The 15,000-nt window shown below is 45.5% G+C and overlaps 2 protein-coding genes across 3 annotated transcripts in view; one reads left to right on the top strand and one right to left on the bottom strand.

Moving 5' to 3' along the window:
• The window catches only part of lamtor1 (late endosomal/lysosomal adaptor, MAPK and MTOR activator 1), an 8,172-nt gene extending 3,194 nt beyond the window's left edge, over positions 1 to 4,978 (top strand). Inside the window, exons 3-5 of one of the 2 annotated variants that reach the window (XM_062552755.1) lie at positions 905 to 982; positions 3,009 to 3,132; positions 3,923 to 4,978. In XM_062552755.1, coding sequence (XP_062408739.1) covers positions 905 to 982; positions 3,009 to 3,132; positions 3,923 to 4,015 — 295 coding nt within the window. In that variant the 3' untranslated portion in view covers positions 4,016 to 4,978. Of the gene's footprint in view, positions 1 to 904; positions 983 to 3,008; positions 3,133 to 3,568; positions 3,626 to 3,922 lie in introns of those variants that run through there. The other variant, XM_062552756.1, reaches the window with a different exon arrangement.
• Positions 4,979 to 9,974: 4,996 nt separating this feature from the next.
• The window catches only part of lrrc51 (leucine rich repeat containing 51), a gene marked incomplete at its 5' end in the record, with an annotated part of 6,593 nt that continues 1,567 nt past the window's right edge, over positions 9,975 to 15,000 (bottom strand). The window contains one exon of the mRNA XM_062553282.1: positions 9,975 to 10,203. Within this exon, the coding sequence (XP_062409266.1) occupies positions 10,065 to 10,203 (139 nt within the window). The remainder of the gene's footprint in view (positions 10,204 to 15,000) is intronic.

The raw sequence follows: 15,000 nt of genomic DNA, 5'->3' as shown, positions 1-15,000 counted from the left end.
TTGTGCCATGAATTACACATATGATGTTTTGTCAATTTTAAAGTCAAATTTTCATGTAAAGACATTTGCAGTTCATTTCGTAACTAGTGAATTACAACATTGTGAAATATCATAATTCCATCGACTACAAACACATCAGTCGCATTAGTGACGTTAGCCCACCTCACAGGCACAGCCACCGGCACCAGCAACAGCAGGTCTTATTTGAGCTCCCCCCTTGCCGGTGAAAATACCACGAGTCAGAGCATTAAACACTCCAAATAAGTTGTATTCGTCCATAGACTGTACATAAACTACAGTAAAGTGACATAGTTGGCAGCAAGATGTAACCGCTAACTAGCATAACAGCTAACTAACTAGCGAGCCGCTCGTTTAATGTTGGTGTTGGTGGCGTACATCGTTTGAGACGAGACATGTAGTCCACTGGGTGAATTCGCACAAAACTAACATAACTTTTAAAGTCTATTGAATAACAGTACTTTATTTACGTGAAAAATTGTCTTTTAAATTCACACACATCATATGTGAAATGCACAGTACAATTCGAAAGGGACCAAAAAATTATTATTATCTCTCCATTGACTCCCGTTCATAAATGTTCACGATTTAGGTCCAATGGGCCGGAAGTAGATGCGCGTCACTTAGGTTCCCTATTCTACTTCTTCACCTTCATCTTTATGTGTCTCTTCACCTCCCTCTTCATCTCCATATCCCTCCATCATTATATCTCTTCACCTCCCTCTTCATCTCCATATCCCTCCATCATTATATCTCTTCACCTCCCTCTTCATCTCCATATCCCTCCATCATTATATCTCTTCACCTCCCTCTTCATCTCCATATCCCTCCATCATTATATTTCTTCACCTCTCATGATCTCTCTCTATCCCTCCATCTTCCCCAGGAGCATCATCGATGTGTCGGCTGCAGACTCACAAGGCATGGAGCAGCATGAGTACATGGACAAAGCACGGCAGTACAGGTACACACACACACACACACACACACACACGGAGCAGCACGAGTACATTGACAAAGCACGGCAGTACAGGCACACACACACACACACACACAGAAACATGCACTAGGGCTGTTGAAACATATTTCCGTAGTGGAGTATAAATCACATTTTTAACAAAATCAATAATCGAGATATTGAAATTACTTTGCTAATGTCTGATGCACAATGTAGAAACGGCAGAAAGCTCTCCGCTGAGATCACCACTCCTTACCGTTTAACGTCTGATGCTGTTAGCTAGGTAACGCTACACCCTGACCGGCTAGCAGTGTTGCCAGATTGGGCGGGCGCCCGCCCAATTGGGCTTCTTTAATATCGTTCGGCGGGAGGAAATAAGCTGTTGGCGGGTAAATAACATTTTGAGTTCAATGGTTCTCTATGAGAAAAACGTCATCGGGCGGTTTTTTGCTGAAGGCGGCGGGGTGATTGGGCGGATTTCAGTCAACCCAATCTGGCAACACTGCCGGCTAGCTAGGTAACGCTACACCCTGACCGGCTAGCTAGGTAACGCTACACCCTGACCGGCTAGCTTGGTAACGCTACACCCTGACCGGCTAGCTAGGTAACGCTACACCCTGACCGGCTAGTTAGGTAATGCTACACTGCGATCAATGACTCAGCATTTTTTGCGCATGTGAACACTCCAACCGTACCCAGAACCCTTTAAAACGAACCGAACTGAGAACACCTCGGTCCGTGGTACAGTTCGCCTAATCCAGGCATTGTGAACACAAAGCGCACCGGGTTCCCATTCGCCTTTTTGCACTGTGGTTTAACCTTCTCCGTTTGCCGTAGCTTAGTCACGTGACCGTTGCAGCCAGGACCCAGGATTCAGTCAAAGATCCTTCATTACTATCAAGATACTGCAAGTCTGCAACACAATACGATACTATGGGAGCAAAACGGGACAGTAGTCACTAAATAAACTCTCTCTAACATGATAAGAGCAGATAAACATAATTGTGTTTACAGTATTACTGTCTAAAATCATGCATGATACCAATGAATCATTCTATAGGACACGGACTGAATCATTGAATTAGTCTGTGAACCGAGCTAGCTAGTTAGCAAACGCCAGCTTAAAAAAGCTATGTAAGTGAATGCCATTAACCATAACAATACAGCTATGCGCTGCCAGGTCACAAGTTGAAAGACTCCGCTTAAACTGTATACCGTTGCAAGTTCACTTGAGTATAAACTACCCACTTTAACTAATGTCACTAATGTTATTCAGGTAGTTGTCACTTCAAAGAAATTACACTGCTCCGTTTAAAACATTACCTTAGCTAAGCGGCTAGCTAGCTAGCTAGCTAGCAACCAGAAAGTAACCGGCAGCAGCATAGTCTGATATTAAGTTCTTTTCTTAACAGATCCATACACTAAAAAATACACTAGTAGGCTTAAAATGATCGGAACAACTTACAGATTATGACAAAATTGTCCAAAATACCGTCAACAAATCCAGAAAGCCATAATGACCAATTTATTGATAACATTCCACAAGTCTCCCATTGACATTAATGCAGCGAGGGCGTACTCTGGTCTGCATAAAGGGGGATTCCCTCCCAACCCCATTGCAATAATAGAACGCGGAAATGGTCGAACGTTGGGGCCTCTCGCTCCGCTTTAACCCTCTCTGATGCAGTGCAGTAGGGGTCTGAGAGCTCTCTAGAGGATCTGGTGTGAACAGAAAGAGGACTGAGGCCCCAACAAAGCTTAACTGGACCAGGAAGAGAACCCAGTCCTCTTTCTCATAAGCTCAGTGTGAGCACAAAAAGAACTGAGAACTTTTTCTGTTGGTCCACTTTTTGGTCCAACATGTATCACATGTATTAAAATATCAATGCTCACCAACGTATGTACAACTTATTTGTGTATCTGTGTAAGCAAACACATTTGTTTACTGTGTGTGTGTGTGTGTGTGTGTGGCTGTCTCTCTCTCTCTTTTTCTCTCTCTCTTTTTCTCTGTGTGTGTGTGTGTGTGTTTCAGCACTAAGTTGGCCGTTCTGAGCTCCACACTCAGTCAGAAGAAGCCTGCACCCCTTCCCTCCCTCACTAGCCAGCCCCACCAAGTGCTCGCCTCAGACCTGATACCCTCGGCAGACCTGCTACAGGTACACACACACACACACACACACCTCCCTCACTAGCCAGCCCCACCAAGTGCTCGCCTCCGACCTGATACCCACGGCAGACCTGCTACAGGTACACACACACACACACATATTACATACACACTCACTCACTCCCTCATCTCACATATGACATGTCTGACGTCTGACGACGACACTAACACACACACAGATGCAGAAGAGACGTTAGTGACCCATTCTCTACGCGTACTGTGCGCGTGTGTGTGTGTGTGTTCTCTGCCCCTGCTGGTGTCTAAGGTCGCTGCGTACGCGTACAGTGCGTGTGTGTGTATAACTGTGTGTTCTCTGCAGGTGTCTAAGATGGCTGCGTACGCGTACAGTGCGTGTGTATAACCTGTGTGTGTGTGTGTGTGTGTGTGTGTGTGTGTGTGTGTGTGTGTGTTCTGTGCCCCTGCAGGTGTCTAAGGTGGCTGCGTATGCGTACAGTGCGTGTGTATAACCTGTGTGTGTGTGTGTGTGTGTGTGTGTGTGTGTGTGTGTGTGTGTGTGTGTGTGTGTTCTGTGCCCCTGCAGGTGTCTAAGGTGGCTGCGTATGCGTACAGTGCGTGTGTATAACCTGTGTGTGTGTGTGTGTGTTCTCTGCAGGTGTCTAAGGTGGCTGCGTATGCGTACAGTGCGTGTGTATAACCTGTGTGTGTGTGTGTGTGTGTGTGTGTGTTCTGTGCCCCTGCAGGTGTCTAAGGTGGCTGCGTATGCGTACAGTGCGTGTGTATAACCTGTGTGTGTGTGTGTGTGTGTGTGTTCTCTGCAGGTGTCTAAGGTGGCTGCGTACGCGTACAGTGCCATCTCCCAGATCAAGGTGGACGCCAAGGAGGAGCTGGTGGTGCAGTTCGCCGTCCCATAAGCCCCTCCCACAACGTCCCCATAAGCCCCTCCCCCAAACGCCTCCTTACCCACAATCCCCCCCCCCCCCACACACACACAGCTAAATGCGGTCACTCTTCACCAACACACACACACACACACACACACACACACCAGACTCGGCCATGTTCATGCACGCACACTATCTCACGCGCACACACACCCCTGCACTGCGTCTGTCCTCCCCCTAGTGAGTGTGTGTGAAATCCCCTAATGAGTGTGTGTTCTGGAGGGATTGTTCTGATGGCTGGTGGTGGGTTCACACAACTGTTCATTTGTGTTTCGAGCTCCTCTCAATGTGTGTGTGTGCGCTTGCACGTGTGTGTGTGTGTGTGTGTGTGTGCGCGGTCATTACTGTAACCCCCAGAGTCGGTGTGTCCCGTTCTAACCCCCCCCCCCTCCTGCCCCCTGCAGTCACATGACCTACTTAGCCCCACCCCCTGCAGTCACATGACATACTTAGCCCCACCCCCTGGCAAGCTGGTCTGATTAGGCCCCGCCTTCTGCCCCTTTGTGGCTCCGCCCATCTGGTTATTTATTGGTCTTTTAACGTGTGCGTGCCGACGCCCCCGCAGAGGTGCATTCTGGGCCGGGCGCCGCCGGGCTTCTAAAGGGACTCCGCCGACCCACTTCCTGCTTTTAATGGATTAATTGATTATGGGATGGATTAATTAATTAATTACTGAATTATGGGATTAATGAAATGCTGCCAGATTGCAGTGTGCTCTTGAAACGCTCCTTTTGTTTTTATGTGGGACCGTTTGTCCCGGCAAGGATGTGTGTGTGTGTGTGTGTGTGTGTGTGTGTGTGTGCGCTACTACCAGGACTCGTTTGTCTGTGCGTAAGCTGGCGCCGAAATCAGTTCTGTTCAACTCAACTCATGCCTAACTTGTGTTCTCTATTCTGGTGACATGGAATTCTGCATTAAAAGATTTGGAAGTACGCTGAGACTGATGTTGTTGTATTGAGGGTTGGGGAATTCCTGCGCTGAGTGATTTGTTTACATTTATACATTTATACATTTGCACTTATTCATTTAAAGGGATATCCCGCCATTTTGTGGAAATAAGTTAATTTTCCACCTCCCCTCGAGCAAAACAATTGATATTTACCTTTTTCCCGTTCATCCAGCCATTCTGTGAGTCTGGCGATACAACTTTTAGCTTTAGCCTAGCATAGATCATTGAATCGGATTAGACCATTAGCATCTCACCTGCTAGCCGTCATGCCTGAAAGTGACTAAGATTTCCGGTAATTTTCCCAATTGCTGGAGGGGAAGTGGAAACTCAGCTTATTTCCCAAAATGGCGGAATATCCCTTAAAATGGCGGAATATCCCTTAAAATGGCGGAATATCCCTTAAAATCTTCATCCACTACACTGCCACCTACCGCAGGTTTCAAGGTAGGCTGATACTTTTTCTCCTTGGGACAGGCCCTTTTAGTATTACATCTTTTTATTTTTCAATCAATCGCAGAAGGGTTAATTTATACATTTGTATTAAAAGTTTCAATGGATCTCATGAACAGATTTGTTTTAGTGCTCTACGTCCCCATCACACCTTCTTCCTCCTCACGCACACGCTCACTCACACCATGCGTGGGCGTGTAGTTACCTACGTGCCCATGCATGCTTACACACACACCTGCTTCCACACACACACCTGTAGCAATATCACAAATACACACAAAAGGAAAAATAAAAAGAACAACAGTAAATAACAAAAAGTAAATAATAAAAAATAGTAAAAAAAAAAAAAAAAAAATTAAACAACCAGTATATTAACAGATCACAGAGATGAGGTTAAACTTCAGTCCATTATGTACGCCTTGGAGTGTCTAGATTGGAAGATGTTCATGTCCCATGCTTTTCCAAATGGAAAAGAAGTGGATTCCAAAGGTCATGGAATAGTTCACCCATATTGTGGTTTTCAAGTGTTATCTTCTCCAGGGGAAGAAATTGAAAGATCTGTTCTGTGAACATATTAAATGTTGGTGCAAGTTCATTTTTCCACCAGAGAAGAATACATTTCTTTGCAAAGTGTGTGATGGAAATCAACAGTCTGCATTTCTTTTGGTCCAAGTGGCGACTGCTTATGTCGTTAAGTAGATAGACACATGGGGACATCTCAAAATCTAATTCCAGTACAGCTTTTGTAAATGAGTGAATCATCTTCCAGAAATTGTTCAATTTATCGCAGTTCCAGAACATGTGTAGAAATGTACCTTCCTTGATTTTGCATCTTGGACAGTTTGGTGAGTTTTCTTTAGAAATTGTATGCATTTTCCTAGGAGTGAGATAGAGTTTATGAATAAATTTGAAGTTTGTTTCTTTAATCTTATTGCTTGTAAATGGGAAGAAAATTCGTTCACATATATTTTGCCAGCTATTTTCATCAAGTTTCATAGATAAGTCAGTTTCCCAGATCTTCAAAAGGGCTGGGAAAACAGTTTGGCATCTCTGATTCAAAATGTTATATAATTTACTAATTTGGCCTTTGATAGTATGGTGTGATTAGATTCTCTTCCAGTTCAGTCAATTCGAAATGTAACTTGTCTTCTTTAATTAGTGATTTTATAATGCTCTGGATCTGCATATATTTGAGAAAATCTGAATTAGGTAGATTAAATTCTCCACTTAGTTCTTGGAATGTTTTAAGTTTCCAGTTTTTATTAAACATATCTTTAAGTTGAGATATCCCCAAGTGTCTCCATTGGTCAGTTAAATGCAAATATTGTTTTAAATCAGGGTTTTGATGAACAGATGAGTATACAGAAATGCATTTAGTAGTACCCACTTTTCTCAAACAGTCTCGCCAAACAGACAGTGTATTCACAACAGTAAAATATTGGCCCATGTTTTTTATCTTTTTAAAATGTTTGATAAATATAAGAGAGTCTAGAGGTATCGGGTCAACATATCCTGCTTCTATTTGTACCCAATGGGAGTCTGGTCTTCCCAGTGACCATGATAGTATGTTTCTCAGTTGGGCTGACCAATAGTAGTGTTGGAAATTGGGAAGACCTAGACCACCCTTGGGCTCAGGTTTCATTAGGGTCAGTAGTTTGATCCTTGGTTTCTTATTGGACCATATAAATTTTTAAATATGACTGTTCAACTTTTTAAAGAATATTACGGACAAGTAGCAAGGTACATTTTGAAAGAGAAAGTTCAGTCTCGGAAGAATATTCATTCTGATGACGTTTATCCTCCCTAAAAGAGATAGAGGTAGTTTGGCCCATCTACTTAGATCGTTGTTGATGTCATTAGTAAGGGGAGTGTAGTTCTTTTTAAATAAATCAGCTAGTTGTGGTGTGAAGTGTACTCCTAAATATTTGAAACCATCTGGTGACCATTTAAATGGGTATAATTTTTGCATTTCTTCTGTTGGGTTCATATGTAAAAGACATGCATTAGATTTATTGTAATTTATCTTATATCCCGAGAATTCCCCAAATTGTTCAATTATGTTATATAGGTGTGGTAAAGAATGTTCTGGTTGCTCAATATATAAGACTATGTCATCAGCATATAAAGATAATTTATGATTGTCTTCACTAATGTGTACTCCTTTTATGTTGATGTTATCTCGTACAGATGTTGCTAATGTCTCAATCACTATCGCAAACAATGAGGTTGACAGCGGACACCCTTGTCTCGTACCTCTCCTCAAGTTGAACGGGACGGATGTCAAACCGTTAGTAATAACTGCTGCTCTCGGAGCTTGGTAGATTGTTTTGATCCACTCAATAAAGTTATCTCCCATGTTTAACTTATACAATACGCTGAAGAGGAAGTTCCACTCGACTCTATCGAAGGCCTTCTCTGCATTCAAGGATAGAAGCAGAGAAGGCCTTTGGTTCACATTCAAGTAATTAGTTATATTCAACAACCTTCTAATGTTGTCGGTGGAGTATCTTCCTTTAATAAATCCTGCTTGGTCTGGGTTGATAACTTTAGGCATGATGGTTTCAAGTCTTTTCGCTAATGCTTTAGTAATAATCTTGTAGTCATGATCTAAAAGACTTATGGGTCTATAAGATGAACAGTCCAAGGGGTCTTTGCCACATTTATGTATTACAGTGATATTTGCCAAGCTCATTGTCAAGGACAAGGCCCTTTTAGTTGGAAAACATTAGCTGGTATTGAGACGATCAGTCAAATTGAATGCAATTGTTTTAATCAAATATGTGTAGCATGATGCTAGCCGGATTTTACATTAACAATAATTAGCTAGTCAAATTCTATGCATCATTGCTTTCAAGATTGTGAATGTTTTATTTGGATTGTGCATGTCAAGGGGCGGGTGTCCATTGAGCGCGCACGAGACGGAGGGAGAGAGAGGGAGAGGGAGAGGGAGAGAAAGCGGGCCAAGGAGAGGGGGAATTATTTCTATTCTTTTGTTAAATTGCCCACCTAGCTTACAACGAAAACTTGCTAATGAAACGTATTCTTTCACTCGAGCAGCGTCAGGTGCACCACTGCGACCTAGACTTTTTTTTCAGTTGCACCAGAGAGGGTTAAAGCGGATCTTTTGGTTGCACTCTTAAAAAGTTTGGGAGCTGGAGCCCTGAATTTCGTCATCAACATGCATACCGCGATAGTGCAATATAACGGAAATCTCTATCGCAGGCCAGTTTTATCAGAGACATTTATATATTTAAAAAGACTTTGGTTTTATATCGCATATCGTTTATACCGCCCATTACAAAATCTCCCAATCTGATCAGATCTGTCGTGCGCTACTTCTGATCAGATCTGTTGTGCACTACTTCCTGTTGCCGTGCACTACTTCCTGTTGCCATCCGCCCCTGAGCCTGCAATGACCTCTGACCTCTGAGTCGTCTGCAAACTTCTCACCGCCGCCGCCGCTCATCCGGTGGTAACCGCAGGAGGAAGAACTGCACCAGTGCCCCACGCCACAACTCTACTGCCCCACACCGCGGCCCCTAACGCTACTGCCCCTAACTCTACTGCCCCTAACTCTACTGCCCCACTCTACTGCCCCACGCCACGGCCCCACGCCACGGCCCCTAACTCTACTGCCCCTAACTCTACTGCCCCTAACTCTACTGCCCCTAACTCTACTGCCCCACGCCACGGCCCCTAACGCTACTGCCCCTAACTCTACGGTCCCTAACTCTACTGCCCCTAACTCTACTGCCCCACGCCACGGCCCCTAACCCTACGGCCCCTAACTCTACTGCCCCTAACTCTACTGCCCCTAACGCTACTGCCCCCCCCACGCCACGGCCCCTAACTCTACTGCCCCCCCCCACGCCACGGCCTCTAACGCTACTGCCCCATATATCTATGCACACACACACACACACACACACACACACACACACAGTGTACTGGACAGGGCAGTCATAGAGCACCAGTGAAGTGTACTCTCTCACACACACACACACACACAGAGTAAGTCCTGGGGAGGGCAGTCTAGAGTACCAGTGAGGTGTACTCACACACACACACACACACACACACACACACACACACACACACACACACACACACACACACACACACACACACACACACACACACACACACACAGTGTACTGGACAGGGCAGTCATAGAGCACCAGTGAAGTGTACTCTCTCTCACACACACACACACACACACACACACAGTGTACTGGACAGGGCAGTCATAGAGCACCAGTGAAGTGTACTCACACACACACACACACACACACACACAGTGTACTGGACAGGGCAGTCATAGAGCACCAGTGAAGTGTACTCTCACACACACACACACAGAGTAAGTCCTGGGGAGGGCAGTCTAGAGTACCAGTGAGGTGTACTCACACTCACACACACACACACACACACACACACACACACACACACACACACACACACACACAGAGTAAGTCCTGGGGAGGGCAGTCTAGAATACCAGTGAGGTGTACTCACACACACACACACACACACAGTGTACTGGACAGGGCAGTCACGGAGCACCAGTGAAGTGTACTTTATTGTTGCATTATTCTGTTGTGTCCCGTTGCCATGGAGGCCTCAGCTGTCTGAGCTGTGATTGGAGGGTTTGTGGCGGTGGGCGGGCTGGTGCCAGATCTGAGCCATGCGGCGCTCCTGCTTCGTCACCGCGCTGAAGTCCATCATCTTCAGCTGCGGCACGGCCGCAATCACGTAGCCCCTAGCAACCAACACAAAACACACATGTCCTAATGCATTCAAACACAAGTTATCAATATGCTAACACATTCAAACACAAGCTAACACACTCAAACATACTGTATTGTAAGAATATGCTAACACACTCAAACATAAGTAAGAATAAGTAAGAATATGCTAAAGCTTTCAAACATAAGTTATCAATATGCTAATACACTCAAACACAAGTAATCAATATGCTAACACACTCAAACATTAGTAAGAATAAGTTAACACACTCAAACATAAGTTATCAATATGCTAACACTCTCAAACATAAGTTACGAAACATACCAAACATGAGCTGAACTAAAAGATGGCTGCCGCCGAACCCCCACTAACAGACGGCTACAAGCTCACAGCCCAGCTGACCCCACCAAAGGTGACCCCACTACAGAGGTTTAGAACACAGCTGACTAGAGAGGTTTAGAACACAGCTGACTAGAGAGGTTTAGGGGTACACAGCTGACTAGAGAGGTTTAGAACACAGCTGACTAGAGAGGTTTAGAACACAGCTGACTACAGAGGTTTATACGACTTCCGGCGCCGACGAGAGTGGCAGCAACCTAGTAGCTCCGTAGCGTTTTGTGTTTTTACGTGTTTTTACGTGTTTTTTTGTTTACTTAAACATACTTTCTTACTTCGGATTACACACTTAAGGAGTATTTTTTATTCTATCCTATGGATATGGATCAACAACACCGTTTCGGCGGCAGCAAATTTGTTTACACAAGGAAACAGCTGCTTGCACTACGCATACATGCCGGTGAGTCTAACGCTAACATCCCGGAGGAACTATGGTGCTTTCGGGGCTGCAGAGCTGGACTCAAAGTGAAGACGAGGCGACGGGAGATACGGGAGAAGAAGTGGATATTTAAGCCCGCAGTTCCATCAATGGTGATGGGAAACGTGAACTCACTGGCCAACAAAACTGACGAACTGGCTTCCCTGGTAAGAAATCAGAAACTATACAGGGAATGTAGTTTAATATGTCTCACGGAGACGTGGTTGACTAGCTCCATCCCTACTGCTAACGTTGAGCTACCTGGCTTTAGCGTGGCCCGTTTGGACAGAGACAATAAACTTTCTGGCAAGAAGAAGGGCGGTGGACTGGTGATTTACAGTAACGACAGATGGTGCAACCCCGGTCATGTTACAGTTAAAGAAACTGCATGTTGTAAGGATGTGGAGTTAATAGCAGTGAGCCTTCGACCGTATTACTTGCCGAGGGAATTCACGCATGCCATTGTTGTCTGTGTTTACGTCCCACCACGAGCCCTACCGGATGTAGCGTGTGACATCATTCACTCTACAATTGCAAGACTCCAAACTCAGCACACAGATGCTTTCTTTGCGATCTCTGGAGACTTTAACCACATAACACTGGATTCTACCCTCACAAATTTCTACCAGTTTGTTGATTGCCCGACTAGGAAAAACAGGACAATAGACCTCATGTATGCAAACGTGAGGGATGCATACAGCGCCACCCCCCTCCCCCCCCTCGGAAAATCAGATCACAACCTTGTTCACCTGCAACCAATGTACATACCTAAAGTGCAGAGGCTACCATGTGACACACGCACTTTCAGGAAGTGGACCCCAGGAGCAGATGAGGCTTTGAGAGACTGTTTTGAGTCCACTGACTGGAATGTACTACAGAATGGTGATTTGGAGGAGGCCACACATTGCATGACTGACTACCTGAACTTCTGTATGGATGTTGTTGTTCCCACAAGAACTGTGCGCTGCTTTCCAAACAACAAGCCTTGGATAACCAGCAATGTCAAGGCCCTTCTAAATAGGAAAAAGATGGCGTTCAAAGAGGGGAACCAGGCAGAGCTGAGGCAAGTGCATGGGGAGCTCAAAGTCAGGCTGAAAGAGGCCAAGGAGGATTACAGGAAGAAGGTAAAACAGAAGCTGCAGGAGAACAACATGAAGGAGGTCTGGGATGGAATGAAGACCATCACTGGACTTAGGAAAAGCAGCAGCTCTGTGGAGGGCGATCTGGACAGGGCGAATCAGCTAAACCAGTTCTACAACAGGTTTGATTGCCCTGCTTCAGTGGACAATGGTCGTCCATCATCACCATCACCAGCACCATCAACTGCTTCAGTGGACAATGGTCGTCCACCATCACCATCACCATCAACATCACTAGCACCATCAACTACGGACACTGCTCTTGCTGGCTTAACTGCCCAACTCACACCTCCCCCCTCACCCCCAGTGCAGCACGTCCCCTCCTCCCCTACCCCCCGGAGTGACCAAGACCTTGGTAACTCCTCACCCCCTCCTCTCCCCTCCCCCCTCATCATAACGGCAGATCAAGTAAGAGGACAGCTGAAGAAACTCCATCCCAGGAAAGCAGCCGGACCTGACGGACTGTGTCCAAGACTGCTCAAGGCCTGTGCTGCTGAACTGGGAGAGCCACTGGAGCATATCTTCAACCAAAGTCTACGTCTCGGGAAAGTCCCAACACTGTGGAAGACATCATGTCTTATCCCCGTCCCCAAGAAACCACATCCACGTGAGCTGAATGACTTCAGGCCAGTTGCTCTCACATCACACCTGATGAAGACCCTGGAGAGACTGGTTCTGGGGATACTTAGGCCACAGGTGCGCCATGCACTAGATCCGTTACAGTTTGCATACCAGGAGAAAGTGGGCGTCGACGATGCAATCTCCTACCTCCTACACAGGACACACTCTCACCTGGACAAGGGGAAAAGTGCTGTGAGAATCATGTTCTTTGACTTCTCTAGTGCTTTTAACACCATCCAACCCCCCAGATTGAGTGACAAGCTCCTGCAGATGGGTGTGGATGCTCATCTAGTATCCTGGATTGCAGACTACCTGACAGAGCGGCCACAGTTTGTCAGACTGAAGGACTGCCTCTCCAACACTGTAATCAGCAGCACAGGTGCTCCACAGGGAACGGTGCTCTCTCCAGTCCTGTTCACCCTTTACACGTCTGACTTCTGCTACAACACGGAGTCATGTCACATGCAGAAGTTTTCAGACGATACTGCAATTGTGGGATGTATCAGGGATGGGCAGGAGGAGGAATACAGGAGCCTGGTGGAGGACTTTGTGCAATGGTGCAGACTCAACCACCTACAACTCAACACGACCAAGACCAAGGAGATGGTGGTAGATTTCAGGAGGTCTAAGCCTGCTCTGCTGCCAGTCACCATTGAGGAGGTCAATGTGGAGGTGGTGAACACATACAAGTACCTGGGCGTACATCTGGACGATAAACTGGACTGGTCAGTCAACACTGAAGCAATATACAAGAAAGGGCAGAGCAGGCTGTACTTCCTGAGGAGGCTGCGCTCCTTCAATGTCTGCAGCAAGCTCCTCTGGATGTTTTACCAGTCTGTTGTTGCCAGCGTCCTCTTCTATGCTGTGGCATGCTGGGGAGGAAGCACTAGGAAGAGGGATGCTGGGCGACTAGACAGGCTGGTAAGGAAGGCTGGCTCTGTTGTGGGAGCTGATCTGGAGTGCATCACTTCAGTATCAGACAAAAGGACCCTGAAGAACAAGCTACACAGCATCCTGGACAATGACTGTCATCCAATCTACAGCATTATCATACAGCAGAAGAGCTTGATCAGCTGGAGACTACACTCCATGACATGCACAACAGACAGACTGAGAAAGTCATTTGTACCCAGGGCCATACAACTGTACAATGCCTCACTGAAGGGAAAAGGAGAGTTGGACTTCTATGCATAGTATATCTGCACCTCCACCCTCTTATACACTTACATGGCATGGCTTACATGTCTACCCTCATGTCTAACTCTTATATTATTACTATGTTAAGTTTATTTTAATTGTCCATATATTTATATTAGTACTGTTATTATTATTACTATGCTTACATTTTGTACTGTACATATTTATTACTGGTCACTAGAATTTAATCTTGCACTGTTGCACTGTTGGACTTATTTGCACTACCAACTGACACACACCTCAGACTGGATCACAGTACCAATCCTCAGTACATTCATGCATACCTTATCTATAGTATTCTACTGCTCCTTTAGTCATGTTGATTGTTGATTTGCTTTTTAATTTTCCTGTTTACAATGTACTGTATGTTGTGTGTGGTGTCTTAAGCTGCTGGGACCTTGAATTTCCCCTTGGGGATCAATAAAGTATCTATCTATCTATCTATCTAACACAGCTGACTAGAGAGGTTTAGAACACAGCTGACCAGAGAGGTTTAGAACACAGCTGACTAGAGAGGTTTAGGGGAACACAGCTGACCAGAGAGGTTTAGGGGTACACAGCTGACTACAGAGGTTTAGGGGTACACTATACTATAATGTTAAAGGCTCAAGATCAAAAACGGCACTATAATGTAAAGAATGTGTACATGTACTTAACTAAACTAACACACACACACACACTAAACTAACTAGAATGTACATATACCAAACTAAACTAACTACTAAATGTGCACTACCAGTAATACTACCCTCACTTGCACTGCCACACACACACACACACACACACACACACACACACACACACTGTTGCTATGCAGATCAGCTCTCCCCTTCTGAAACTGGAGAACATCAGGCTCATGTACAGTAGTGCGCACCTGTCAGGAGGGTACAGGCGGATACTAATATGCACACACACACACACACACACACACACACACACACACACACACACACACACACACACACACACACACATATGCACTCACACACACACACACACACACACACACACACACACACACACACACACACACACACAC

This window comes from Sardina pilchardus, chromosome 13 (assembly GCF_963854185.1).
Source record: "Sardina pilchardus chromosome 13, fSarPil1.1, whole genome shotgun sequence".
In the NCBI taxonomy this organism is placed as follows: Eukaryota; Metazoa; Chordata; class Actinopteri; order Clupeiformes; family Clupeidae; genus Sardina; species Sardina pilchardus.
This window is presented reverse-complemented; position numbering and strand designations above follow the sequence as displayed.